This window comes from Notolabrus celidotus, chromosome 22 (assembly GCF_009762535.1).
Source record: "Notolabrus celidotus isolate fNotCel1 chromosome 22, fNotCel1.pri, whole genome shotgun sequence".
Taxonomy (NCBI): Eukaryota; Metazoa; Chordata; class Actinopteri; order Labriformes; family Labridae; genus Notolabrus; species Notolabrus celidotus.
Genome location: NC_048293.1, coordinates 17,302,471 through 17,328,290, shown reverse-complemented (window position 1 = coordinate 17,328,290; position 25,820 = coordinate 17,302,471). Strand labels below are relative to the sequence as shown.

The following is a 25,820-nucleotide window of genomic DNA, read 5'->3' as shown; positions in this document are numbered from 1 at the left end:
AAATCAAATCTAATCAAATTCAAGTTTGTCCAGGGTTTGTGATTAACAACAATATTTCATTTTGACTGCTCAGATTAAACCCTGTTGAGACTAAATAATTCTGATGATTTTCAAATTAGGCTAATTTTTGTGTTAAATCCCAAGGGCCACCTTCTGCTGCTCTGGTTGAAGTTGTTCCCCCCAGCTGCCTTTTTTGAGATCTGAGACCAAAGAGTATTACCTGAGAGCTTTATTTTAACTTCAGTATTATATACTTGGGAAATGTGCCAACTGGGCTAAAAAGGCAGGACAGATATTTACTACAAAGACTATTAGCTGGTAGTAAAAACGATACCACCAAGAAATGACTGAATAAAGAATCCCCAACAATCACTGAATGGAAAGAAATTATCCAAGAGGTGTATTCTATGGAACAACTGACTTTCTCTCTAAGACATGCAACGAAAACAGGTGAAAAATATTGGAAGAACTGGACGACTTATATGAACGTGTAATGAGGTCTATATTTTCATGTATTCTGCTGTGGACACTGCCTTGTTTCTTTCTCCTGTGGACACTCTTGTACTAACAGAACCTTAAGGTTTAATATTGTCGAGTAACACACCTTAACACTACACTATTTTTTATTTATTATTTTATTCTATTTTTATTTCTTCCCTTTATTATGGTTTATAATGTCAAACATTTTACCTCACTCACAATGACACTGTCTGTCTTATTTTTTCAGTATTGTTTGTTATATATTTGTTACAAAACCACAAAAATAAATTTAAAAAAAGAAAAGAAAGTAGATCTAACGATATTACTTATATAAAACCTTACTTATCTCAGGCAAGCAACATCAGTCTCTTCTTTTAAATCACAGCTGAAAACACATTTCAATCAAAAGGCCTTCCTGTAATTCTTTGCTTTATCCATGATGCTACATTTATTTTTAATTTATTAATTTATTTTGTTTTATTTGCTTTTAGTATTTTATTAGCTCTTACTCTTACTCAAATGTTCCTTTAAGCTGTTCCTCTTAAATTGTCTTGCTAGCTCAATATGTCTCCTCCTCATGCTTTGTTTATTGTTGTGGGTTTTTTATGATGTAAAGCACTTTTTAATGTCTGTTTTGATAAGTGCTATATAAATAAACGTTATTATTATTATTATTATTATTATTATTATTATTATTATTATTATTGTTATTATTATTATTAGTGTTGTTCTTTTTGTTATTATTATTATTATTATTATTATTATTATTATTATTATTATTATTATTATTATTATTATTATTATTATTATCTATGCCTCAGGGTTTGACATAGGCGCTTCTTTTTTTTTTTGTCTTTCCTTTAGTTCACCATTGTAGCCACTAGATGGCGGTATTTCCCAACCAACCAGGACAGGTGAGCCACACTACACTTTCAGTGACCACAGCGATGCATCATGGTTATTGGAGTAGCCTAACAGACTCTAAACAAGAACTACAAATTCAACCATGTGACATTGAAAACCAACAGTGACAGGTTGAGAGGCTTCGTGCTGTGTTTTTGGTGTGTGTGCTCGCTGACAAGTAATGCGGAACTCACCAGCATGGCTGTGTTGTGGCTTCCTTCTTACTGAAACTACTTGGACCAGGTTCACATACAGGTCCACATAAGGAGGCGTTTCGGGGGCTGACAGCTCATGTTCGTGTTGTACGGCGCGAGGACAAAATGTTAATTTAGGATGAAAGCTCCAGACAGCGAGATGTGACCCCAATTTGGTAGTTTTAAGGTTTTGATAATAAATGTATGACACCTTGTCGCTTCTATGTAGTTGGGTTTTACGCATACGCGTTTTTATTCCGTCCTCGCTTCTTGAGCGTCTTTTCCTTGCGCGTGTTGCTTGACGTGGTTTTTACTTGATCCAAATGAAGTTTAACGGATACCTGAAGTTGCGGATTGGTGAGGCGGTGGACCTGAAGCCGACCACCTTCTCCCTCCGCCACTCTGTCATCTTCAACAAAGCCCCTCCAGCATTGGACCCATACATTGTGGTGAAAGTGGACGACTGCAAAATTGGACAAACTCACACCAAACAGAAAACCAAGAACCCTACGTACAACGAGGAGTTCTCCCATGAGGTGAAGGACGGGAAACGGATCGAGCTGGCGGTCTTCCACGACACACCGATTGGATATGATGACTTTGTGGCCAACTGCATCATCCAGTTTGAGGACCTCATCAAGACCTCCAACACAGGAGAGACTTTTGAGGGATGGGTGAGTCAAAATGGAACCAAGAATGAAATATATAAAAGTTAATTTATGGGGGCACACTTGGGTCCTGCCCTCAAACCTGCTTGCACTCTAAAAACCCTTTACAACACTGATGCCAAAAAGCAGTGATACTCATGTAAAGTAAACCAGTGTGTCATAATATGTTGAATATGTGGTATCACATGCATTCAAAACACAAGATAGTAAACCAGACCTGCCAACAGGTATTTGTTGTAAATAAGTAAAAGATAAATATGTAAATTATTAATGGACAACAGCAGATAAGTAGATGGTGCAAATACACTTAAACCAATAACAATGCTGTGTTTACATTTTAGTTTAGACACATAACTGTAATGATTAACATCCATTTAATCCTTCAACAAGCAGTCAAAACCATTTTACCCACTTTGCGTATGTGCCTATGTGCTCTGTGTGTCAATACGCTATTGAAACTAACACTTTTGAGTGTGCTACCAACACAACTGACCCTGGCTGTATTAGCTTATCTTTGTTGATTTTGTGTTTCACTGGTGCAAATTCCCAAATCACAAGTGGTTCATTTAAACAGTCAGATTGCAGTATCACAGCCTTATCTGTACAGATTCATTGGAGATAGTCTGCCTTTGTCTTCTTTGTGTTCCTAGGGTGTAGTTGGTGGCCCTTTCAAAGTCTTTATTGTAGAGTATGAAAATGGGATGGGAAATGGCATCTTAGAATATATTATTTTATTGTATTTATCTGTTTAGTCGCTATCAGATAAAAGGATATTTTGTCATATGCAAGGGATTCATTTTTTTTAGACATTCTTTCCCGCGTTACTTACCACATAAATACCATAAAACAGATGCTTTCAGTAAATAGAAAAGTCATAATCAATGAATCCAACCTGATGAACTTTAAATGCCCTTTAAACTGCATGGGGATGTTGTAGAGTTCCAATAGGATCTTTGACACATGCTCATCATATTTGGGAGGAGGTTCAGGAAACTGAACAGGCTATTACTCTTGTTCACAACACGTGCCATTGGCATTTAGTGAGTAACTACTTTGCCTGCATTGTTGCCTGACTGCATCCACTGTGTCTCATCTGCTCTCAGCCCAACCCTCACCATTGTCTTCAGGCACAGGAAAACTAAAGCAGTATACCATAAGTAAAGAGCACGTCCTGAAGTGGACAACATCTGCTGTACATGGACCTTTCACAGCTTGCTTGATTTTGCTTTGATCACCAGCAGATATAGTCTGAAACCACACATACCACTGCAGAGGCGATGTGTTAATTCTGCTTGCAGGGTGCATCAAGAAACACGATACTTGAGCCTGCACAGCTTTTCACCTGCTTGTACCGACAAGGGGGCAAAAACAGTCAGAAATTCATTTTTTTTAATGTCCACTCAACAAAACAGGGAGAAAACAGTCCACATAGAAGCTTGAATTAGATGTCTCCAGTATACCATCATATGAGTCTTACTCTCTTCCAGAGACAAACATAAACTGCCCCTTCAGACAGGAGTTTCCCTCTGATGACTTAGTACTTTCATCCCTCCAGGACTTAAGCCACTGCAGGTGTCAGTGATTGTAACATGAGCTGTCCAGGCCTGGAGCTGGCTCAGGTGGTATCGACTACCAAGCACAACACAATCTTCATTACATGCAGATTTCCTCTGGAGAATTAACCTGACAAATCTGAACTGGTTTTAAACCTTAGGTAAATCCAAACGGGTTTAAAATAATCTGCAAAGCACTTCATGTCAGAGTGAAAGAATTTGACAATCTCAGAATTTGTGTTTTAGAAGTAAAATAATCAAGTGTTTTGTGCATCATGTATGACAAGGACTTTCAAGTAACAGCAATGAATGCCAGTAAGGGGAAGTTTAATTTGCATGGGTGTGATGTTTTAAAGAAGGGAAGCACACGTGTTTCTATTTGATCACATTAAACAGTACTGGCCAATGGATGTGTAAAAAGTACAGTCAGCTAGATATGATCACTAAAAGGTTCTCAAAGCATCATCTGCTGAACCACACACACAAGTCTTCTTCTGTGTTTTAAATGTGAAAATGATATGAAGAGTACATACTTGTGTGAGAAAAGTGAGTATTGTTGCATGTTTAAGAACGTACATTGTGAACAAAAAGAATGAAAAGTAAAATTGTTAACACCTTCAAAGACCCTAAGCATGGAGGGGAAGTGGTGTGAAAGTGAAGAGCTTGGTCTGCAGTTTTTGAAGACCTAATTTTTTGGTGCATCTGACTTTCTCACTTCTAGACACAAGCTTGAAGCTGTTATCTGCTGTATGTGAGCTGTTGAGGGTTTTTGAAGAAGTGCTGTGGGGCTGGTTTGTTTCACACATGAGGTGCTGCGACTACAGACACAAGCCTGCACACGCCCACACTGCTGTTTATCACATCGTTCCCACCATCTGATCAGCGCTCGAGGGGCTCACTGTAAAACACTCATTCTCTAATGGCTCTTATCCAGATGTTCCTCTGTCTTTCATACATTTTTTATAGTGCCTTTGACCTCCCACATGATGAACTTCACATACACTGAAAACTGAAGGTCTCTGCTGCTGTAAACCGATGTAGAATCACAACATTCAATCTCAAAGTTACCTAAGTTCTTCTTTTAACTAAAACTGAAGCATCAGGATTGACATCATCTGTCTGAGACATCTACCAGATGACATTTGAACACATGAGTCCAGTTTCCTTTGCCTCCCACCTGTTGAAGGACATGACAGCACACTGACGCATCTTCGACTCAGTCATTTAGGCTCTTAAATGTCACAATATGTTGGATATATTTAGTTTTGTGAGGCATGTTTGGTGTTTGCGATCTTTTTTAGGCTGATCTGAGGGGCACTGAAACTGAAAGTGGGCCAAAAATGGACCCGCAACATTTTCCAGCAAAGTGTTCTGTCTGCTCAAGCGAAGTGGGCCTCATTGCCTGTGGCTAAAAAAAAAAAGAAGAGACTTCCTCCTTTGTGATAAAGCATTTAAAGTTCTGCTTTTAACTACACCATCATGCTGCCATCACCAACATCCATCAACCATCAGATCTGATACATTTTAGTGAAATCAGGTCCACATTAGGTTTAATCGAAAGAGTCATTGGCAGCAGTCATTACTGCTCCAGTCTCTTTTTAAAGTAATCAGACATTTGAGTTATAGGGACATCATCACACTCATCACACGAGGCTAGTGATTATCTTTTAAATGTAGCACTTATGCTCTCATTGAGTTTACGTGGTCGGTTTGCACAATAAGAGCCTTTCCAAAACTGCCCTCTGCACTCCCTACACCAGGCATGTCCAAAGTACGGCCCGGGGGCCAATCACGGCCAAAGATCCATGGATTTATGGCCCCAAGCTTCCATCTTAAATTGTGTTATTTATAGCACAGAAATTAATCACATTCTGAATCATCTGTACATTTGTAGTTTCTTTCAAAACAAACAAAACTAAAGTCAATCCAGAAACGTCTCAAAAAGCTTTATATGGACTGCTTGTATAAAAGCTAAATCACTGGGAATTTTGCAAGACGGCAATACAGAAGAAACACGAGAACTCTTAAAGTTGACAGGTTTTCAAATTAATGTTTTCATCATGATGTGAAAATGTTCTTGATGAACACTCAAAGTTCAGAAGAAACAAAAGAGGACCCAAGACAAGATCAAAATTATGAAATCGTACAAAAAAGGCAAAAATTGTTAATAAAAATTGTTCAGAACGCAGGAAAATAATTATTTTGTTATAAAATGTTGTCTGCTGGTCAGAAAAGTCTTAAAAATACATGAAAAAGAAGTGCGATGAAATCCAGATCGTGATCCTGCCATAGAAAAATAATGATACAAAGATTTTCCCACATTGCCCGACCCTTATGAAAAACATTTTGCTCCAGAAGAAGATAAAGTTTACTAATGTTTACATGGCTTGTGGAGAACTGAGGACTACCTCGTTACTGTTTTATTGAGAAATTTTTTTTTTTTATTAAATAGATATTTCATGGCCCTGAGATATTATGAAAACATTAAATGTGGCCCTCTTTGGAAAAGGTTTGGACACCACTGCCCTACACCCTATCTCTTCGTTTGAAGGTTTGGGTGGTGGGTCCGCCAAGATGAGTGCCATCCAAAACCTCTGAGCATGGATTGAGAGTGGGTTGTGTCTGCACAAAGCTCTCTCATTGAGTTAGAGTTCCATGTTGAACCTGCACAGACCTAAATTTGTGACTGTATTGAAAAGATGAAAAGCAAACATTTATATTTTTTGCGTTACCCTTTTTCCTTGAGCCTTTTTTTTAATCAAATAACAATAACTGGGGCGCTGTTGGCCTAGCGGTCTAAGCACGCCCCATATACAGAGGCCATAGCCCTGGTCGCAGAGGTCGCAGGCTCGATTCCAGCCTCATCCATTTACTACATGTCCTCCTGACTCTCTACTCCCCACATATCCTGTATCTCTTCAGCTGTCCTATCAAATAAAGGCAAAAATGCCCAAAAAACATATTTACGAAAGAAATAACAATAACACAATCATACAGATGTAAAAATCTAAAAGTTCAAATATATTTTGGATCTAGTTAATCCTTTCCCAGTCTTGAAAACTGTGCTCTTCTTTCCACCCTGAGATTAATTTGGTATTTATTTTGGACTCATGAGAGATGGGTAACAACCAGAGGAAGAACAGCAGAAAGACAGGAACTGTTGGTGCACACTTTGTATTTGTTTACTGGTCACACATCATGTACTTTGCATCATTCAGCGTTATCGCACCTTTTAGCTCTTTCTCACATCAAACAGACCTATTGCATAAGCTGCCTGTCTTCGCTGCAGAAGGGGTTATTCAAACAAAGGTGACATGCCAACAGACATGAAGAGAGAGAAATTTCACAAATGCATCGCAGCTTTTTAGTTCTGCTCCAGACAATGGCCAAAGGCAAAGTTTAGAATACCAAAGATTACACAGAAAGTCCTCATAGTGGACGAGTCAGACGTGCTGTCTGCAGATTCAGACACAGGATATGAACAGGTAACTGAGAACAAAAGTGGGGATGTGTGAGATGAAGCAGAATGAGCTCTTCCTTTAAATGACAGTTTCACATGAAATGTACCAACAGTGTGGTCGCAAATAACACCTGATGTGTTGATGTTTAGTGGGCAGGCGTTTCTCTTCCAGGCGTGGGTGCACATGTAACAAAGAGATCCTTATTTAAATGCATTGTGACCCATGTTTCCTCTCAGTGGTTGCTGCAGGAAGCTTTGTGTTCTGCCTGCTCGACGCCGTCCGCCCCCATAGAGACCCTCTCTTAGTATGTAGACATTTGTCAGTCAACTCTCTCAGCTGAGCGTCAGGTCAACACAACCCCTGCAACCAGCCCAACCTGCCAGACCTGCTTTGTTTTCTTTTTGCTACGCTGTCCAAATTCCTCTGACATTACGTACACACTAAAGAACGCAACAATATGAGTCCGCATAGCTGCATCTCAAAAAGGCAGACGCTCACATGTCAAGCTGCTTTTTAAAGTAACTAAATATATCTAAACAGCATCCACATTTCAAGTATAATTTCTGCAGCATCAATTCTGCCTTATTTATGAAAGCTAAATATGTGTTCATTTTTTTGTTTTGTTTTTAATATATGCAGTTTGAGCTACATATGGTTAGTTGTATGTATACCTTTTGTTATAATAAACTGGTCGTGTTGGAATTGTGGTTGATCTGTTGCAGAAATATAATTGCGTTTCGTTGTTTGTGTGTCTGCAGATGGACTTGGAGCCAGAAGGCAAAGTTTACGTCCATGTAACACTCACTGGATCCTTCATTGATGGTAAGTCTGTCCACCTCTGTACGTTGAAACCCAGCCCAGAGTTTCTCACCACATGCTAAACGTCATTTTGAATAATTATCACCACTGAGCCCTTAAATAGCTAAATTGTGCGTGTGTAATATTAGATGCCTGAAGTATAGGTGTGCACACATGTTTCTGTGTGACTGGACCTGGCTGGTATGAGCCAGGTATGCACCTCTTCCTCCCTCAGACGTCATGTATTCAGAGGTGATGACTGCAGAAGTCATGCTCTTCTTCACTAACCTTTTTGTATTTGTTGCTGTCACGCCCCACAGCTCATCAAGCACGTAACAAATGTGTTTCATTTTGAAGTTTAGTGCTGTCAGTGTCTTTGCAACTCATGGAAATCTGCACAACCGTCACCCTTTTTATTTTCATCATTGTTTTTACCAGTAAAAGAATGATTGATGTTGAAGGGTTCCTTCTGTTTAGCTCTGCATTTACCAATGTGTGCTTAATTTCTCTCAGATTCACTCCTCTTTTATTTAATCATTTTTTATATGTACAACTTGAACAAAGATTATTCTCGTTCATCCCCTTGCTGCTGAATTTTGCCATCATTTTTCATAACTTTGAAAAGCACTGCTTAGAAACGGCCTCTTTTATTCTGTAGAGTCTACTGGGATGTTTGTTTTGAAGTAAAGCACCTCACTGTCACTAATTTTTAAGCAAACATTTCAGTTTACTCACCAAACTTCAGAGATAACCGCAGACTTTATATGGACATTTTCACTGTGCACAAACTGTAACAGTCAGCTGATTTGAAGGGTTATCATTCCTGAGGTGTCGGTGACCCCAAAAGGTAAAAAAAAAAAAGTATTTTTGTGTGCTGGTCAGTCTCAGGGGAGATACGAGGAGCTGCAGACAGTTGACTTTTAGTTGTTTTTTAATTTCCCATTTAAACACCCTTTGAATCACTCATTTGGAAAATGTGACGTTGCAAACAATAACTGTATATTTACATTATATGCATAATAATTAATTAAAGTTATTTACAGTGGGAAAAAAAGTGCACATGTAAATGATTTTTTGGTGTACAACATCTCTCAAAGTAAAGCCCCCTTTCACACTTCTACCACAAATACACCATGCTTGACGGCAGTGGTGAGGGCTCAGCAGTTTCCATCGTATATGTATGTGTGTGTTTTTTTTAACCTGACAGATAGCTGCGCTTCTCTGACTTTAGTTTCTCTTACTTTAGCTTAAGCTGCACACAATGAGTCAAACCATGCACATGCATTTGCACAGCTTAAAGTCTGAAGGATCATTCTGTTTTGTCATCCTTTTGTCTGTTACAAAAAATGTAATATAACTGGGATGTTCATTAGATAGAAATGTATGTTTTTCACCATTTGTTATGCTGCAGTAATTGTTGCATGGAGGAAAATAACTAGGTGTTAATCTTCTGAGCATGATATTAGATGGAAATAGAAAATCAGGTCTAGCTGGAAGCATTAGGTCGAACTATGAATGTTTGATCAAGCATTGGCAAGCATGAGGAAACATGAGGGAAACATTTGATATCAATTTCAACTATCAAATGTTTCTTTAAGCCAGCTTACTCAAAAAAGTACATGATCTGCCTTTTCAGTGTTTTAGTGGCACTAATCTGAGCCTCATTTACGCTCTTAACCTCATTTGCATTAATCTGGTCTGAATAAGCAGCTTCCTCTACGTAAAGGACCCTCAACACCCTCAACACAACATCACTGGTTATATTATCACCCTTTTTTAGAGTTGCAATGGTGAACTTATCATCAAAAAGTAGTTACTGACACGATCAGTACATACAGAACAAACAGAAACCTTCATTTTGTGTGAAGTCTCCCGCTCTTCTAGCTGCTAAATGCTCCACTGTGTTTACCGCCTAGTCCCTGACTTTGTCTAGTTAGTGGTCAGTGGTGTGCTGGCGGCGTCAGGTGGATTTTTTTGTCAGTTGTAGCGATGGTAATAGCTCAAGTATGAGAGCAACCCGAGAACTAACACAACGAACAGAAAAATGTAGTAATTGCAGTATTTCTGTGTCTGCAAGTAAGCCCTCTAACACAAAAGAAGTGACCTGAACCTTTGTTTATGAAGTGCTGAGTACAACTGCTCGGCAGACGCCACCAACATGACAACAGTGATCGATGTTGACGTATTTCCAAACCTTAGCTTTTGTGTCTAATTAAATGTTGTAAAGCCTTCTGACTTATTAAGAACTTGTTTCACTCTTACAACCCAAACTCTCTCTCTCTCTTTCGTCCTCACAGACGACGCCATGGTAAAAGAAAAGACTTACAAGCAGTTTACAAGGAAGCGTCAGGGGGCTGTGAGGCGGAGGATCCACCAGGTCAACGGACACAAGTTCATGTCCACCTTCCTCCGTCAGCCCACCTTCTGTTTCCACTGCAAGGAGTTCATATGGTGAGAAAGTGGAGTGGGGTTGAATCACTGCCGCCCCCGCGCGTGTCTGTGTGCTCTGTAAACTAAATCTGATGTTGTCTCTGTGTTTGTTGTAGGGGTGTTTTTGGAAAGCAGGGTTACCAGTGTCAAGGTGAGCAGACCTTGTTTTGTTATCAACACTTTCTCGTGACATTTAAACATTTAGATTTGAGGGTTTGACTGTGTTTCTTTTGTAGTGTGTACCTGCGTGGTTCACAAACGATGCCACCAGCACGTCGTCACAGCGTGTCCACGCATGAAGAAGCCAACGAAAGAACAGGTAAGAGGACTCCTGTATCAAGTTAACACTCTTCCTGTTCAGTGATGGACAATCCGACTGTGTCAAGCCCTCAAACACACCCACTCACTCCCCTCCTCTTTCACACCTCACTCTTATTTTTATATTTTAAATCAGTAATCTTGTAAACAGGATGTGCACACACACATACACACCACTGATAAACACCTGCAGTGATCAGCAGACTGTGTGTGTTCCTGTTTTGTGTTGAACTGGCCATTGAACCAGAACCCTGCCTTGCACTTTACTATAATTTTCCATTCATGCTTGATACTTTTAGCATTTTCACATGTTCCTATTTATACGTCTGTGCTCTTTTTAGCAGCTCAGCATTTGCTCATTTTCGCTTGATTTTGTTACATTTTGCTGAACATAACAAGTTTCTCTTCCTCTGGGGCATTCAGAGGGAAGCAATTACAGCAAAAACAGAAACAGAGCCCTCTATAAAAAATAGGAAGTATTTTTCACAGTTCATGTGGCCACTCATGCTGAGTTAGATTACATACATGGTGGTTGAGTACACTGTTTTAACATTAAGTGTAATAAAGCGTTTTGGGTCTGTCTTATTTCAGCAGCCCGTAACCCAAGGCTTCAGCATCAATGTCCCTCACAAGTTCAACATCCACAACTACAAGTCGCCCACCTTCTGTGACCACTGCGGCTCTCTGCTGTGGGGAATAGTGCGGCAGGGGCTGCACTGTAAAAGTAAGACACACAACAACACTTATATTTTAAAACAAGACCTCCAGTTTTCAAGTTTGTCTTATTAAATGTTCATGTCCTTTGTTTTCCCTCTCCTCAGTCTGTAAGATGAATGTTCACATCCGCTGCAAAGGCAATGTGGCGCCCAGCTGTGGAGTCAACAGTGTGGAACTGGCTAATAAGCTTGCAGAGATGGGTCTGCAGGCTGGAGGACTCTCTAAACGCAACTCATTGGTAAAAGGGAGAGTTTTTCCCCCAGAATAAGCCAAATAATTGTTTTATTTGATCTGAATGTTTCCTAATCTGCATGTTGTTCTTTCTGGCTCTATAGGCTAAAAGTGTTGGTCAGATGAGAGCGCCCTCTGAAGACAGAGAGGGTGTTGAATGTCAGCTGCAGACCCCCCGGCTGGGCATCTCAGACTTCACGTTTTTACAAGTCCTCGGAAAGGGCAGCTTTGGCAAGGTGGGAAAAACAAGACAGTATGAAAAATGCTGTGTGTAATGAATTGATTACTTATAAACCTCTCCTATTAATTAACATGACACAGAATATGTAACGTCTTGTGAATCTTCATCAGGCATATTCTGTGTTGTTTGTGTCTTTTATATCTGTAGGTGATGTTGGCGAGACTGAATGATGGAGAACGGGTTTTCGCTGTAAAGGTGTTGAAGAAGGACATCATTTTGCAGGACGATGATGTTGAGTGTACCATGACAGAGAAGAGGGTGCTGTCGCTGGCCTGCTGTCACCCCTACCTCACGCAGCTTTACTGCTGCTTCCAGACACCGGTCAGTACAGACACAAACACCACAGTGACGCAGTTCAGCAGGCCTGTGTTGTAATGGTAATCTGTTGCAGAATTGATGATTTGTCTTAAACTAAATGCTTTCTTTTCCTTTTCTTCACTGAAGAATGTTTTTAGATTTGGTCTTAATGAAAAAAAACACTGTGCAAAAGAAAAGCCTTGTTGCAACCAGATGCATCTATGAAACCACATCCTTTGTTTATTTGTTAGAATCTGAAATGTAATGATCTCTGAGTCTTTTCCTTTCTTATCTTACTAAAGATGAGGCTTTGTCTTTATGGTAAAATACACTTTTGGATATTTTTCAATCATTCATAGGCATCTCTAAAATATCAGTTTAAAATAAAGTCATGTATACATTGATTTACTACTTAACAATTTGCTTTACCTCTCTTTGTTTTTCAAATAGATTCTGTAAACCTTTAAATTCATCCCTTAACTGTCTTGCATACAAATAAATGCATGAAAATACCATAATGAAATATACCTGTTTCACACGGTGTGAGAATATCAGAGATGATGGTTTCCTTTTTTTAAACTAGTTTACAGAATGCATGTGGGAGCTTTAAAAATGAGTCTCTCTGATTCCACAATCGTTAATGCTTCCATGTCAATTGATTCTCCTCAGCCTTTTTGGGGAACATATTGACATTGAATTGAACAGTGGAATTCACTGTCAAGTACAAATATTGACCCACTTATTTGTTGTAAAGAACGTTGAACTGAATATTTCCTCTGAAAGTTGAGTTAGATGCGGTGAACGAGACTTCTGCAGTAATAATTCTGTCAGCATTTTGCTACTACTTTTAAGGGCTTTGCAGACGACACACCTTTATAGATGAATGAGGCAAATGTAGCGATAATCACAGTTTACAGTTTAGGTTACTTCATTAATCTGCAAGTTAGAGATGCATTCACCAGCCTTGTCCCGGGAATGCAGGACAGGATCTTGCTGTAGTTTTCCCAATCAGAGACGGTCGGGGTAAAGTAGCTCCCCAGACTTCTCAAATATGTGTGCCTGGTATTTCCTGACTCTCAAAACCAGTCCAGATGGAAACTAACATTTTTGCCACAATAACCGTGGTCAAGTGGTTTTGACCAATCAGGATCCAACATTTGACACCGTTGGGTGGTTAGTTAGACAGTCGGGTAATAAGACATAAATAACCCAACTGAAGAGAACACTTTGCTTTGTTTCACTCTTAACAGGTTCAGTTACACACTGTTGTGTACACTAAGTATGAATTGTTGAAGCATGAACACAGGGTTGTTTGGTTGTAATGTGTAAACTGGTCAGCAGGTGGAAGCAGTGCCTCAGAGAGAGTGAGAGATTGAGATGCGCGCTCACTGCCAGAGCTGTTCTTCCTGGCACAGACCGCACACTCCTAATCTGCTTTTGTGTTTTAACCACCGCTGACCTACTTCACCTCGGATCAAAATAGAGAAACAGGAAGTAAGGAATTGACTCAGTGACACCGTTCTCCTGACCGATAAATTAACTCACAAAACCAGCAAATATTCTGCATCCTCTTCAAAGTGGGATTTTAGATCCAGTTTGAGCTTCTTATATGTGTGGTGTTTGAATAGTGTACGTTTGGAAAGAGTGGAAGAGAGGGTGAGAAGGGGTTGAGCCTGTGGTGAGGTGTTATGGACATAAATGTCTCCTATACTACATGAAGACAAGACATTTTGCTCATCAGCATTAACACCTGCCATATGCTAATGCAGGGTGAAAGTTGGCTGTAGGATGACATTGAAGGTCACCTACTACAGATTCATTCCTCTTACATTGTTAAATATGTTTTTGAAAAGATGCTTTTTGAGTCAAGTGTAGTCGGGAGTTAAATGTTTTGTGTAATTTAATATTTTTATACTGTTATGTATTCAGTGTTTGAGGACAGAAAGACGTGTGTGCTAACTACAGTGTTCATGTGAAAACAAATTCTCCTCAAGGAACAAAATGAAGTCAAAACTGTGAATCAGACATTCAGATGAAAGGTTTTTTGCATCTCAGAGTTAAAATGTCCGTTTGACTCACATTTTGATATTCAGGAAGATCTCATTTATAATCTATTGAAAAGGAAAACTAAAACTGTTGCAGTCTAGAGTAGCAGTTTCCCACACCTCGACCACACACAGAGTTCTGCCTGCCTTGCCTTTGCAGCACATTATTATTTAACATTATACAAGTAAGCTCAAGGTAAATACCGGCCCACTGTAAACCACAGAGCAGATAAACAGACTCAGCTGTGGCTGAGTGTCCTAACCTCTTCTGGAAGCTTTATGGCAGATCTTTACATCACGTCCTCCTGCAGTATTTTTTTTCCCCCACCATGATCTCATTTTCTAGATCATTTATCGACCACAGCTTGTAATGAGAAAGAAAGATTTATGGATTTGATCGGTACTTTTTTCGCCAGGCTGACTTCTAGCTGCGGTTAGTTGCACAGGAATCCATTAAGGAGACATGTGAAATTTATTAGAAGTATCTGTGCATCATCCTTGAAGCAATCTCAGCATGGTCATGGCTTTATAGGCCGTCTAATAACACAGGCACTTGACTCAGGTTTATGTGCCAATGTCTAAATGTCATCTCTTTGCTTACTTTTTTTAAAGGACCGTCTCTTCTTTGTGATGGAGTTTGTGAACGGAGGTGATCTTATGTTCCACATCCAGAAGTCCAGGAAGTTTGAGGAGCCTCGAGCACGTTTCTACACGGCAGAGATTACCTCTGCGCTCATGTTCCTGCACAGCAAAGGCATCATCTACAGGTGTGATGAGGGAACACTGATACGTATCCAATAGCATGGGGCTAAAGATGTTGAACAAATGTACTGAAAAGTTTCTGAAATTTGGTACAGTATTTCTCCATCTTACTTTGACCTCAGATGAATCCTTAAAAACATTTTTTTTTTTTTCCCCCCCAGGAAAGTCTGAAAAAAGAAACCCTTTATAATACAACCAGGCTTTAATTTGGTTTGAAGACTTCAATTGTACGACAGAAAACCTTGGTTACAGACACTTGGAGAAAAAAAAAAGTTATTTAAAAGTGCACCCTGTATCAAATAACTCCATTATGTTGATTATGTTGCAGCTCCGGTCTTTACATATTTGAGTTTATTCCCTGATGTCTTTTTTCTGATGCTGTTATCCACATGCTGGAGAAGGCTGGCAGAGTAGTGGTCTCCCTGCCAGTGTATGATGATAATGAGGGGACATCATGTGAGCTAAATTATGTGAGTTATATTTAGTGGTCCATGTGGTCCGTGTCAGCAAGCACCACATAGCATGACTGTTAACTTAAGAGGCCACAAGCAGTTTGCATGCTACTACGAGAATAACAAGGCAAAGAGCAGCGTGCACATCAGGCCATCCGTGTAAGAGGAGCAGAGATCACGCTGCCTCCTGAAACAAAGGTTATAGCCTCAGTCACAGTGCTGTTTGTCTTCTCATGAACATTAATGGTATCTTCTTTAACTTCAGGTGTCCTCTGAGGCATTTCAGTTGACGCCAGTGTCCATGTCACAATCTTTAAAATGAAGTTGAAAGATTGTGGGAGAATTTTTAAAATGCTGTGTTTTTTCCTTTTTTTTTAAATATTTGTTAACAGGGATTCAACATCCCTTTATAAACCCAGAGAGAAAGTAATAGAACAAGTACAGTAATGGAAAGAAAAACAGTGAAAACATAAAATAAAAAGACAGAAACCAAGTAGCCAGTTGGCCTTGCATATTTTCAACTAATAACCCTGGCATAGATAGACACAAGCTGTGTTTTCCTGGGTAAAGAAAGACCTCAACTTCTGTCCAAGGCTCTTGTAATTGAAGACTTCATTTCAAACAATCTAAAACTAAAATTGCACACTTCAAATGAGACAAGCAAATTGAACACAAGCCTTCCGGGGATGAACACAGCATCATGAACAGATGCTCAATGTCATGCAAACATTAGATTAAAAAAGCCCCACAATAAACAATCCCCTTTGTGAGCCATCTGAAGATATGTCGGTACAGACCAGAAGAGGTTTCCATGTTGGGAAACGTAAGAACTCCAACCAGAATTCTTATTTATAGAATGCTTTAATTCATCTTAAAATGAAAAGACCCTGCAGATTATGTGACCAGTGTCACAGTAGTTCATGTGAGTGTAGGCTGACTTCAGAAGGCTATGGTGGCAGGCTCAAATGCACTCTTCTTGCCCTCCAACCACAGTCAGCTAGCAGAACTCACAGTCTGCGTCACAGCATTTGTCAGCACTTCCCTGATTCTTCTTTGGAAATTTTACACTAATGCAACCCATTTTTTTTTACCCCACTGATTGTTCATGCAGTGAGATAAACATCATGCCTTAGTACTGACAATATTAAAGGTGTTGACTTTTGCTGATGTTATCACGCAGTCTGCACTAGTTCTAGTGGCTTCTTTTGCAATCCTCTGTAGCTCAGCAATGAGAGCATGGTAGCAAAACCTTGAACACAGTCATACTAACATAACAAATATGAACAGTTCTATACTAGCCTCATACCTAGAGTAGAAAGTCACAAACGCACACTTCACATGATTACTTTTACTGGCCTCTATTTCAGATTTTCAGACACAAAGACTTCACATCATCTAAACTGTGTACTTTACAGCTGAGTGGTCTTGACGTGAAAGCGTCTGTTTTCCTGTTTGTTACGCTGCTAGGGATGGTCACCATGAGCATCTGAGTCACTGTTTCACAATCAGGTTACAGTAGAGAAGAGAGAACCAGATTAATCCAACCAAACCAGAGTGGTCTGAACAGGTTTTTACTGGATCACACCGGACATTCAAAAACTGTTAATTTATTTTACAAATGCGGTAATATATATTCAGAATGAGTCCATTATTTATTGGAGCTTCATCCGTCTTGCTCCAGCCAATCTGTATGAAATGACCGTGGTCCACAGAAGGGTTGTCTGATCACAGATTACACCTGAACTCCAGAGTCCACACTCAGCAGCTTTAAACTCTGTCAGATGACAAAGCAGCATCTGAGGTGGGGTGTTTTTTCTAGTGTTCGGTTATGAAGGCATATACATGCACAGTCAGCAGTGAGGGAGATGCTTCCTCTCATACACTGTATATATTGGTACATTTTATTATAAATCTAAGTTATATTAAGAACCTTTATTGCTTTCTGTGGAGAGTTGGGCATTTGTATACTGTAGTGAGTCAATTTTATTACAGAAAACGTCCTCAGGTCATTTGATATTTCATATAAAAGAAGCATTTCTACCTTTTACCTTTCCTTGAGGCAAAATAAATATTGGCATCAGGTCATTTTTTCCTTCTGTCATCTGAATGTGTAAGACCTCTCCTGGCTGCTGTTTCTGTCTGTGGCTCCAGCTGCTACAGAAGCTTCTCTGTCCTCAGAAGACATTTTTATACTCACCACAAATTTCTACCTTCCCCAAATATGAGTAGAAACAACACCAAAAAGGAACATCTGCATAATAAGCACAAACTTCACATTTTAGCAACTGGTGGCTTTAATTGGATCTTGTTGGCTGACGAGTTCCCAGCCTTAACTTGTCTTTATTTAGGCCTGCAGATCACTAATTCTATAATTTCTCTGTTTGCTTTGCTTTTCAGGGATCTAAAATTGGACAACGTTCTTCTCGACAAAGATGGTCACTGTAAGCTGGCAGACTTTGGTATGTGCAAAGAGGGCATATTTGAAGGCGTGGCCACGGGTACTTTCTGCGGGACTCCAGATTACATCGCCCCTGAGGTCAGTTTCTAAACGAACTAACGATATCTTCACATACATTCAGTTTAAGACCTATACAGACTTCTATTGATAGACATTTGGATGTTTTATACCCCACTCTTGTGATGTTTGAGGCATTTTTATGCTGTATTATACATTTACATTACATTGAACAACTGCATGAAAATACATTGTAGCCACTTTGAATACGTGCAGTCTCAAAACCATTTTTAATTGCCAGTGTAGCCGGCAGATAATTAAATGAAAGACTTCCAGCCAACCCTACCTTAAAAAAAAACACACCATTAATTTCAGTCAAATCAGCAACTTGAGAACCGTCCGTGTGTTCAGATCAAAATCAAAGCTGATGTCACATATACTGTATGTCTGCAAAGTGAATGCTGTCATTTCCTGTTTCATTAAGGAGCATCCGTCCATTTGTTTGTGGTGAGTCTTAGTTGCACTGTAAATAGTAAGTTACACAGAGGCTTAATTTTGTTTATTTTAGCGATCTGAGCCCTAGAATAAACAGATTTTTTTAATTAAAGGGTCTTAAGTTTGCTTTACTAACAACATCATGATGTTAATTCCTTGTACATAAGAGGAAACAAAACCAACTTTCGAAATACTTGCGGAAAGGTCAGATTCCTAAATTATATTGCATTCCAGGAAGTTAGGAAATCAAAAAACGTATTGGCTGTCGAGCTGATTTTTCACTTGAGTTGAAACGTTTTATCTAGAACAGACTGCTTGCTGCACTGGCATGCTGATTTCTGTTTATAGGACGTGTTGTCACATTACCACCAATTGGAGCCGGGATGCTGTTACTGCTGATTGCATTCTGCTTGCCTTTGCTCTCCATAGGGACTGTTTTTCCTGCAAGCACCACAGCCTGCTCAATACTGCTTGAACTACATGTATACTACAAATGAAAATCCAATATCCACCCATGCTGAAAAGCCAGACCCCCAAGTACAGATTTTACAGTTTATGTAGATTCAAATACCAGCAGCTCAGGTTTTCTGAGTTCATATGATGCAATTCCCTTTCCCATCTCCTCTCCATCACACCACTTCACCAAAAACAAACACTGCGGTCCACTCCCTCTCTCCCTCCTGACTGGAAGGCATACTTGGCTCTCATTATAAGGGATTAAAATGGTCTATGTCCTCATGTTTTGGGGAATATTTTTCCACTAAAGCTGTGCATCTGGATTTATGAAAGGCTTCTTTGCTGTCATAAACACATGCACCTCTGTGTAGCCTCTCTGGAAACACACTTATCTGCTCTCTGAGGCTCTCTGTGCTGCGGTGTTTGACATTAATGATCGCTGTGTTTCCACAGATCCTGCAGGAGATGCTGTATGGACCCTCTGTTGATTGGTGGGCTCTCGGAGTGCTGCTGTACGAGATGCTGTCAGGTCATGCTCCATTCGAGGCAGAGAATGAAGACGACCTCTTTGAATCCATCCTGAATGAAGAGATTGTTTATCCCTCTTGGCTCAGCACAGAGGCAGTGAATATACTCAAAGCTGTGAGTCTTTTTATGTGCAATTCTCAGGATCTAGTTCATTTAACAGTAAAGACTGCATAAAAGATGGAGGCAAGTTGTTGCTGTAGTGTTTGCCTATTTCATAAACATTTGCCTTCCTCAGATTTTCTCTGCCGGGCTCTTTTGATTGTACACAATTGCAGGAAATGTCTGTAAAGCTTTTTATAACTGAGCTGACGATAAAGGAGATCAATTCATCACTAGAGCTGTAGCCAGCAAGGTCAAGAAACAAAAAACAGTGAGTTGAATGAACATTTACTAAAAGAGATTTCCTGCATTCCTGGACAGTATCACTCGCGCCTACAGTGTGACTTAAGTTAAAGGTTGAGCTGGGTTTCTGATGTCAGGGTTTGTTATTTGTTGTCCTTCAGACTGTCTGACACTCTGACTGCAAAGTGACTCGCAGCCTGATGGTGCTCTGACAGCCAGCTGTTTGGCCTGGGTCTCTTACATAACTATATTAAGGCATGGTCCACTGCCCAGTCACAGCACACAAGCTATAAATATCACAACGCCCCTTGCTCCATTCCTCCTCCTCTTCATTGCCCCGTTCTCCTCCTCTAATGCACCCTGTCCTCCTCCTCCTGTGCTCCCCCATTCCCCCTCATCCTGAGAACCCTCACTCCTCTTCTTATCCATGTTTTTATTGCAAAATGCATGAAGAAGCACTGGACCAATCTCCCCAGCCTCACATGTGACGTAAAGATGCATGTCTGTGTGAGTGGATTTGAACGCTGCTGCGCTATTTATACTGAGGGTTGATCCGTTGTAAAGTTCTCCTTGTTCCCATTCCCAAGTTCAAGGACTTGAGCGGTCAATCTTACTTTGTAAGGATCTCCATTGAAATACTGAATATGTTAGAAATGATTACTATGAAAAAATGACTTAGTTAAAAAAAAAAGAAGCAAAAAGTGATAATTGTTTCAATCTTTGTTGGATGAAAGTAATCAGGTAATGCAATATCCAGTTAATACAAAATCATTGACGGTAAATTTCCTTTCAGTTTACCGATGAACTTCTTTCTGATTCTGCAAATACACAGTTTTGGCAGGACTCAGCTTTTTCATGCAGACATGCTGACTCTGTAGGTCTGGTGCCTAGGATGGCACAGCTGACGTGTAGCCATGGAAAGATGGCATCAACTTCAGTGGAATTTTCTGTCTTTAGCTTTGTCATCTGTTGTCTGAACTGGTTGACCCCCGCATTTTTCTTTCTGACTCAGTCATTTCCACATCAAAAACTCAAACTGGTGCACTTGTGTGGGTTTGTTTCTCGGTCCAAATTGTAAGCTCGATAATGCTCACAGCTGCATTTCTCTGCACGACACTGCATAAGCATTAAACTGTGTAGTTTCTTCCATGTCTTTACAGTAAAGTGTGTAGTTTCTTCACTTGGCCATTTTTTCCAGCTCAAATGAATCACCAATTAATATTTTCCTGCACACGTCTCACGGTCTCATTTCCTTTGTGCACTTTTTGCTGTTCATGCTTCTGATATTTGTATGAATCTTTCCCAATGACTTCGGGTTAATCTGTACACTTTTAAAGTGGAGATGGAGGCTCATCAGTTATGTTGAAGCCTCGTCTGAACATCTTTGTCAGCCCTAAGGTGTGCACGGACTCACCAGCTAAGAGACAGACAGCCGTCCAAAACACATTTGTTTTTGTTTTTCGGTTTATTCCTTGAGGCAACTAGAAAAAAAAACTCTAACTCAATTTTAAGTTGTTTTGTTTGGGCCTCTCCCTCTGGCTTCAATTACACGAGTGTTGCACAGAAACAGTTGGAGCTCAGCAGGTAATTCAATTCTGTATTGTTTTATTGTGCACAAAACCAGGAAGTTGAGACACCTTAGTTGCTCCATTGGACCCTGTTGAACTTTGTGGGAGGCGCCAGTCACAATCTAGAGTGTGTGTCTGTGTATGTGTGTGTGTGTGTGTGTGTGTGTGTGTGTGTGTGTGTGTGTGTGTGTGTGTGTGTGTGTGTGTGTGTGTGTGTGTGTGTGTGTGTGTTTTTGAATAGGGAGGCAGGACTGACTGGATGTCATGTTGGATCGAGTCCAATATAGCAAGACTCCCATTAACAATCTAGTCTGATCTAGTTCACTAACCTGCGTCACATTTCCCCAGTTGGTACAGATCCTAAACAATCTGCTGAACTCCTCTGAAGCCTTTTCATACTAGTTGTTTACTCTTATGCTTTATCATACATTAAATATATTTTTCATTTGTTATCAAATCTCCAGTGTCCAACAATTCTTCCATCTATTTGTTTTCACAGTTCTTGACCAAAAACCCGGCCCGCCGTCTGGGCTGTGTGGCCTCAGAGGGTGGAGAGAGTGCAGTGACCAGCCACGCCTTCTTCCATGGCATTGATTGGGAGAAGCTGAATCGTAGAGAAATGGAGCCTCCCTTCAAGCCCAGGATTGTAAGTCACAAGACATTTATGGCATGATTATGTGTAAAAAAGATAAGGAAAGCACTCAGCAGATATTACGTAGTGTTTGACTTTGTCTTACCTTGACTGCTGCAGAAACATTGCTGCCGATGAATAACTTCATTTTTCACCTCCAGAAAACGCCAGAGGACGTCAACAACTTTGACCCAGATTTTACTCAGGAAGAACCCACCCTCACACCCATCGATGACCCTCTGATCCCTTCCATCAACCAGGACGAGTTTCGAAACTTCTCCTTCACTTCGCCTGAGCTTCTAGAGAGCTAGATATCTCCTGATTGATCCAGCAGGCATCTTCTATGTGTGTTCAGGACAGTTCCCAGTGGCATGAACAGTCCAACACTGTCACATTCCCCAGAGACATGAGGGTGCAAAGTGTCCGAGGAGTCAGCCAGACACATGCTTGACAAGAACGGGCTGCGCTCTTAAGCACTCCTGTAATTTTCCAAAAACATGGCTTTGAACTTTGAGATGACATTTATTTCTGACTCTGATGCAACGTGATCTTCATTCATTCGTACAAGTGTCTTTTTGGCATGTTGATGTGAAACTTGTTTGAGAAGGTGTACCATGTCATGATTTTTGTTTTTACATTTGCTCTCATGCAGACCAATAAGTTTGCTTTCTTTTAACAGCAAATAGAAAAAGGCACTTTTTTTTGGAGTACAAAAGTATGAGTTATGTTTTGTTTTCAGTCCAGAGAAGAAAAAGTAAGTAGTAAGTGTTAACCAGCCTGCCAGAGATTTACTGAAAACTCCAGCTGCCTGGAAGGACTGAGTGAACTGATGAAATAGCTCCTCAATGACGTGACATCATTTTCAAGATTAAACAAACTCAAACAGACTTGCAGACCCGGCCCAAATGGTGAAATCCCACCATTTTGAAACTTAGAACAGCAGAACGTCCTCTTAAACTTAATTTAATAAACTTAAGTTAAGTTTAAGTTCATATCAAGGGAAAACTTATTTTTCCTACTATTTTTGTTTTATAATAGATAAAGGAAAGGATGAATATATTGCGGTTTCATCAGGTGAAATAGAAAAATAGTTCAATAAAATAGACACAGGCACAATGCACAACACACAGATGCATTCAGACATTCAGAAGAACTCAGTTAAGAGTATTTATGATTGTTGTATTCCTATCTGTCCCAGGATTCGTCTCCCTTCATCATTTGGATCTAAAGAGTAATTGTGATTTTCTCATTACTTACTCTCCATTACTCTTCTTATACTCAAACCTATGAGTTTCCAAGGTACCAAAAAAGGGAAAGAGAAATCAAGTGTCAGATCCAGTCTCTGAGATTAAATGCAGCCCTCCTTACCAGAAGGGTGACATGAGGACAAAAACTTAAAGATATGTTTACTGTCTGCCAAACAGTCTCCACACTCCCTCCAACAGGAAGGAATGTTGTGGATTTGGACATCTTATTGGGGATGAAAATAATGTGTCTAAGTCGCAGGTGTCGGTATCATAGGGTAGGTCATGTGTGTTACTTAATTATTCACACCCTGTAACAAAAACCTGGCATCCATCTCTGTGCTCTAATCAACAGGGCATGTTGAGGATGACGCAATACTTTTATTGGAGGTGAAAGGACAGGTGATTCATGTTGACTGTGAAATGTCTGAAAATTTGGCGATTTCACCACAGCCATCCCGGTAACAGGAAGAATAGCAGTGTGATGTTAAATGAGTCTTACGCTGTCTGAAGATTTCTCAAAAGTAATGAGTAATTGCTCACAGATGCTTTTTTTTTTTAGTCTGTAGATGGACTGCCTGGTTAATGAGGACTCGCATGGGGGCATTTTCAAACATGCAAATAAGAGAAACTTATTAAATATTCTCCCTGTTGCACAGTTTAACATCCTTCCCTGATAGATAAATATGGAAACTATTGTAGGAGGTGATAGACGGGGGATAACTAAAAACCTTAACCCTACAGTACAGCAACATAAATCATCTGGTGGGGGGCGTCAGAGTCTTCTGTCGTCATTACAAACCAGCAGAGAGTAAACAGGAAACCACACCGCACCATTACTGTCGCCTTTGATATAAACAGGAAGAAAAAAAGACGAGCAAATCATGCCTTTATGATACTTTTTGAAGCATGAATAGAGAACATTACTGCTTCTGGTTACAAAAGTTGAAACCTATAAAACGAAACGACAAAGAAGTGAAACTGTTGTGTTGAGAGGAGAGCCTCATGAAGAAGCTGCCATTACATGAACAGCCCTGACCTCAGGACGGGGATGGACTCTTCCTGTTGGTTCTGGGGGAGGAAGTCATCACATCTGTTTATCTCCTCAGCCCCCTCTCCTGGAGGACTGAGACTCTAAACACTGTAAATTGTTAACCTTGATACAAAACGCCCCCGAGGGTGTGATCTGAAAGTAGAAACAGGCCTGCGCTGGTGATTCGTTACATTTGCAAGTGCAAGTGTGCGACTTGAGGCTTCGGTTAAGCTCTTCTTGTCATGCTTTAATCCCTCTTAAGTCTCTAGCTCACCTTAAATATAATTTCAACTCACGAATTGGAGGTGCATTGATCTCAGGGACTTTGCTGAGCTTTAAGCTGACCTAACAAAGATGTGTGCTACACAGAGAACAGGACATTGGATTAAATGACTTGACTTTTTGTTTGCCCATTAAAGTGCCCCCCTGTCTGGCAGCTTTCCTCGGGTAATGTCTGAATGAGAGGAGAGATTTAGGAGCCCTGTCTCCATTTCTATTACTGAGACTTACTGATGGCTGCCAGCAGCGTCTCAGCACTGCTCGATTCAGTCTGTGCCTGAATGGACGATACCCTCCAGAGTAGCTGCAGATAATGAAAAAGACTACATAGACATCACCCTGTCTGAATCTTCCTTTTTTTATGTTCAACTTCTGTTCACTGAATGAGTTTTGTGAGTTTACATACAGCCCGTAGTTCAGGGTTTTGACCAGTCCTAGAACTAGCTACTAGTATTAAGATACTGACCCAGGAAGCAGAATCAAAGGAGGGTTTTCAAAGATAATGCAATCTGTCATGTACATTTCACCATTTCCCTTTCAAAGCTGTGTTAATAGTCTTATCACACAGCAGACTGTCCCTTCAGGGCACTTTAAATGAGCTTGTAAGGCATTAAAAAGGTTGCACCACTTCAAAAGACATCAGTTGTTAATCCGGTTTTGGACACTTGATAAATGGTCCTCAAATACTAATCTATTGTTTACTTCAACAGAGATAACTGACAGGGCTCACCTTTCCGGAACATAGAAAAAGGTGGGTATAAACGTTGCCAGACAATCGTAAAGTTTATCACACTGACTAAATAAGTAAACATAATTAGCTAGGAATGAATACTCACCAACTCTGTGACCCTTAGTTAGCAACAGCAAGATAAGTAATACACATAGAAACAGTATTATTAATGCGTTTTGCTGATTCTCTGTATCAGGCGACAATGCCGTACAGTTTAATAATCAAGTTATAGCAGAGCAACAGAAAGCTTGCCTGGTCCTGCATTTGTTTGTCCTCAGGTTAAAGTGTGCAGCTCTGCCAGTCAAACTGAAGTGTTTTGCCAGCCAACAATTCTCGGAAGAGATAAACAGAGCTTCTCATAGCAGGAGAGTAACATCAAACATATGCACGAGGATGAGGAGTAAGGTAGTGCAATGTAGCAAAGGGGAGATTTTCTGTGGAGTGATCCTCTCTTGGACTTTTTGGAGGATGGGAGAACATTTTCCTTCCATATTTCTTTCCCAATGTTA

General features: G+C 40.1%; 1 protein-coding gene across 2 annotated transcripts; it reads left to right on the top strand.

The window, feature by feature from the left end:
• The first annotated feature begins 1,504 nt into the window (after positions 1–1,504).
• Positions 1,505–25,216, top strand: prkcha (protein kinase C, eta, a). 2 transcript variants are annotated; one of them, XM_034675170.1, is made up of 14 exons: positions 1,505–2,251; positions 8,018–8,081; positions 10,355–10,508; positions 10,604–10,638; positions 10,724–10,806; positions 11,400–11,529; positions 11,627–11,760; positions 11,858–11,989; positions 12,142–12,315; positions 14,949–15,103; positions 17,948–18,086; positions 19,410–19,598; positions 21,894–22,040; positions 22,187–25,216. In XM_034675170.1, exons 1-14 carry the CDS (start codon positions 1,901–1,903, stop codon positions 22,334–22,336), a joined length of 2,037 nt encoding a protein of 678 aa, XP_034531061.1. In that variant the 5' UTR covers positions 1,505–1,900; the 3' UTR covers positions 22,337–25,216. The 2 variants fall into 2 exon arrangements, with proteins under 2 accessions (XP_034531061.1, XP_034531060.1); XM_034675169.1 differs by having other exon boundaries at positions 1,506–2,251; positions 11,397–11,529.
• Positions 25,217–25,820: the final 604 nt, after the last annotated feature.

Excerpts from the sequence above, each read along its gene's own strand:
- prkcha (XM_034675169.1), top strand. The coding sequence starts at position 1,901 with ATGAAGTTTAACGGATACCTGAAGTTGCGGATTGGTGAGGCGGTGGAC. Across the intron at positions 11,990-12,141 it reads GAAAGGGCAGCTTTGGCAAG|GTGATGTTGGCGAGACTGAA; the intron begins GTGGGAAAAACA and ends TTATATCTGTAG. Across the intron at positions 18,087-19,409 it reads CAGATTACATCGCCCCTGAG|ATCCTGCAGGAGATGCTGTA; the intron begins GTCAGTTTCTAA and ends GTGTTTCCACAG.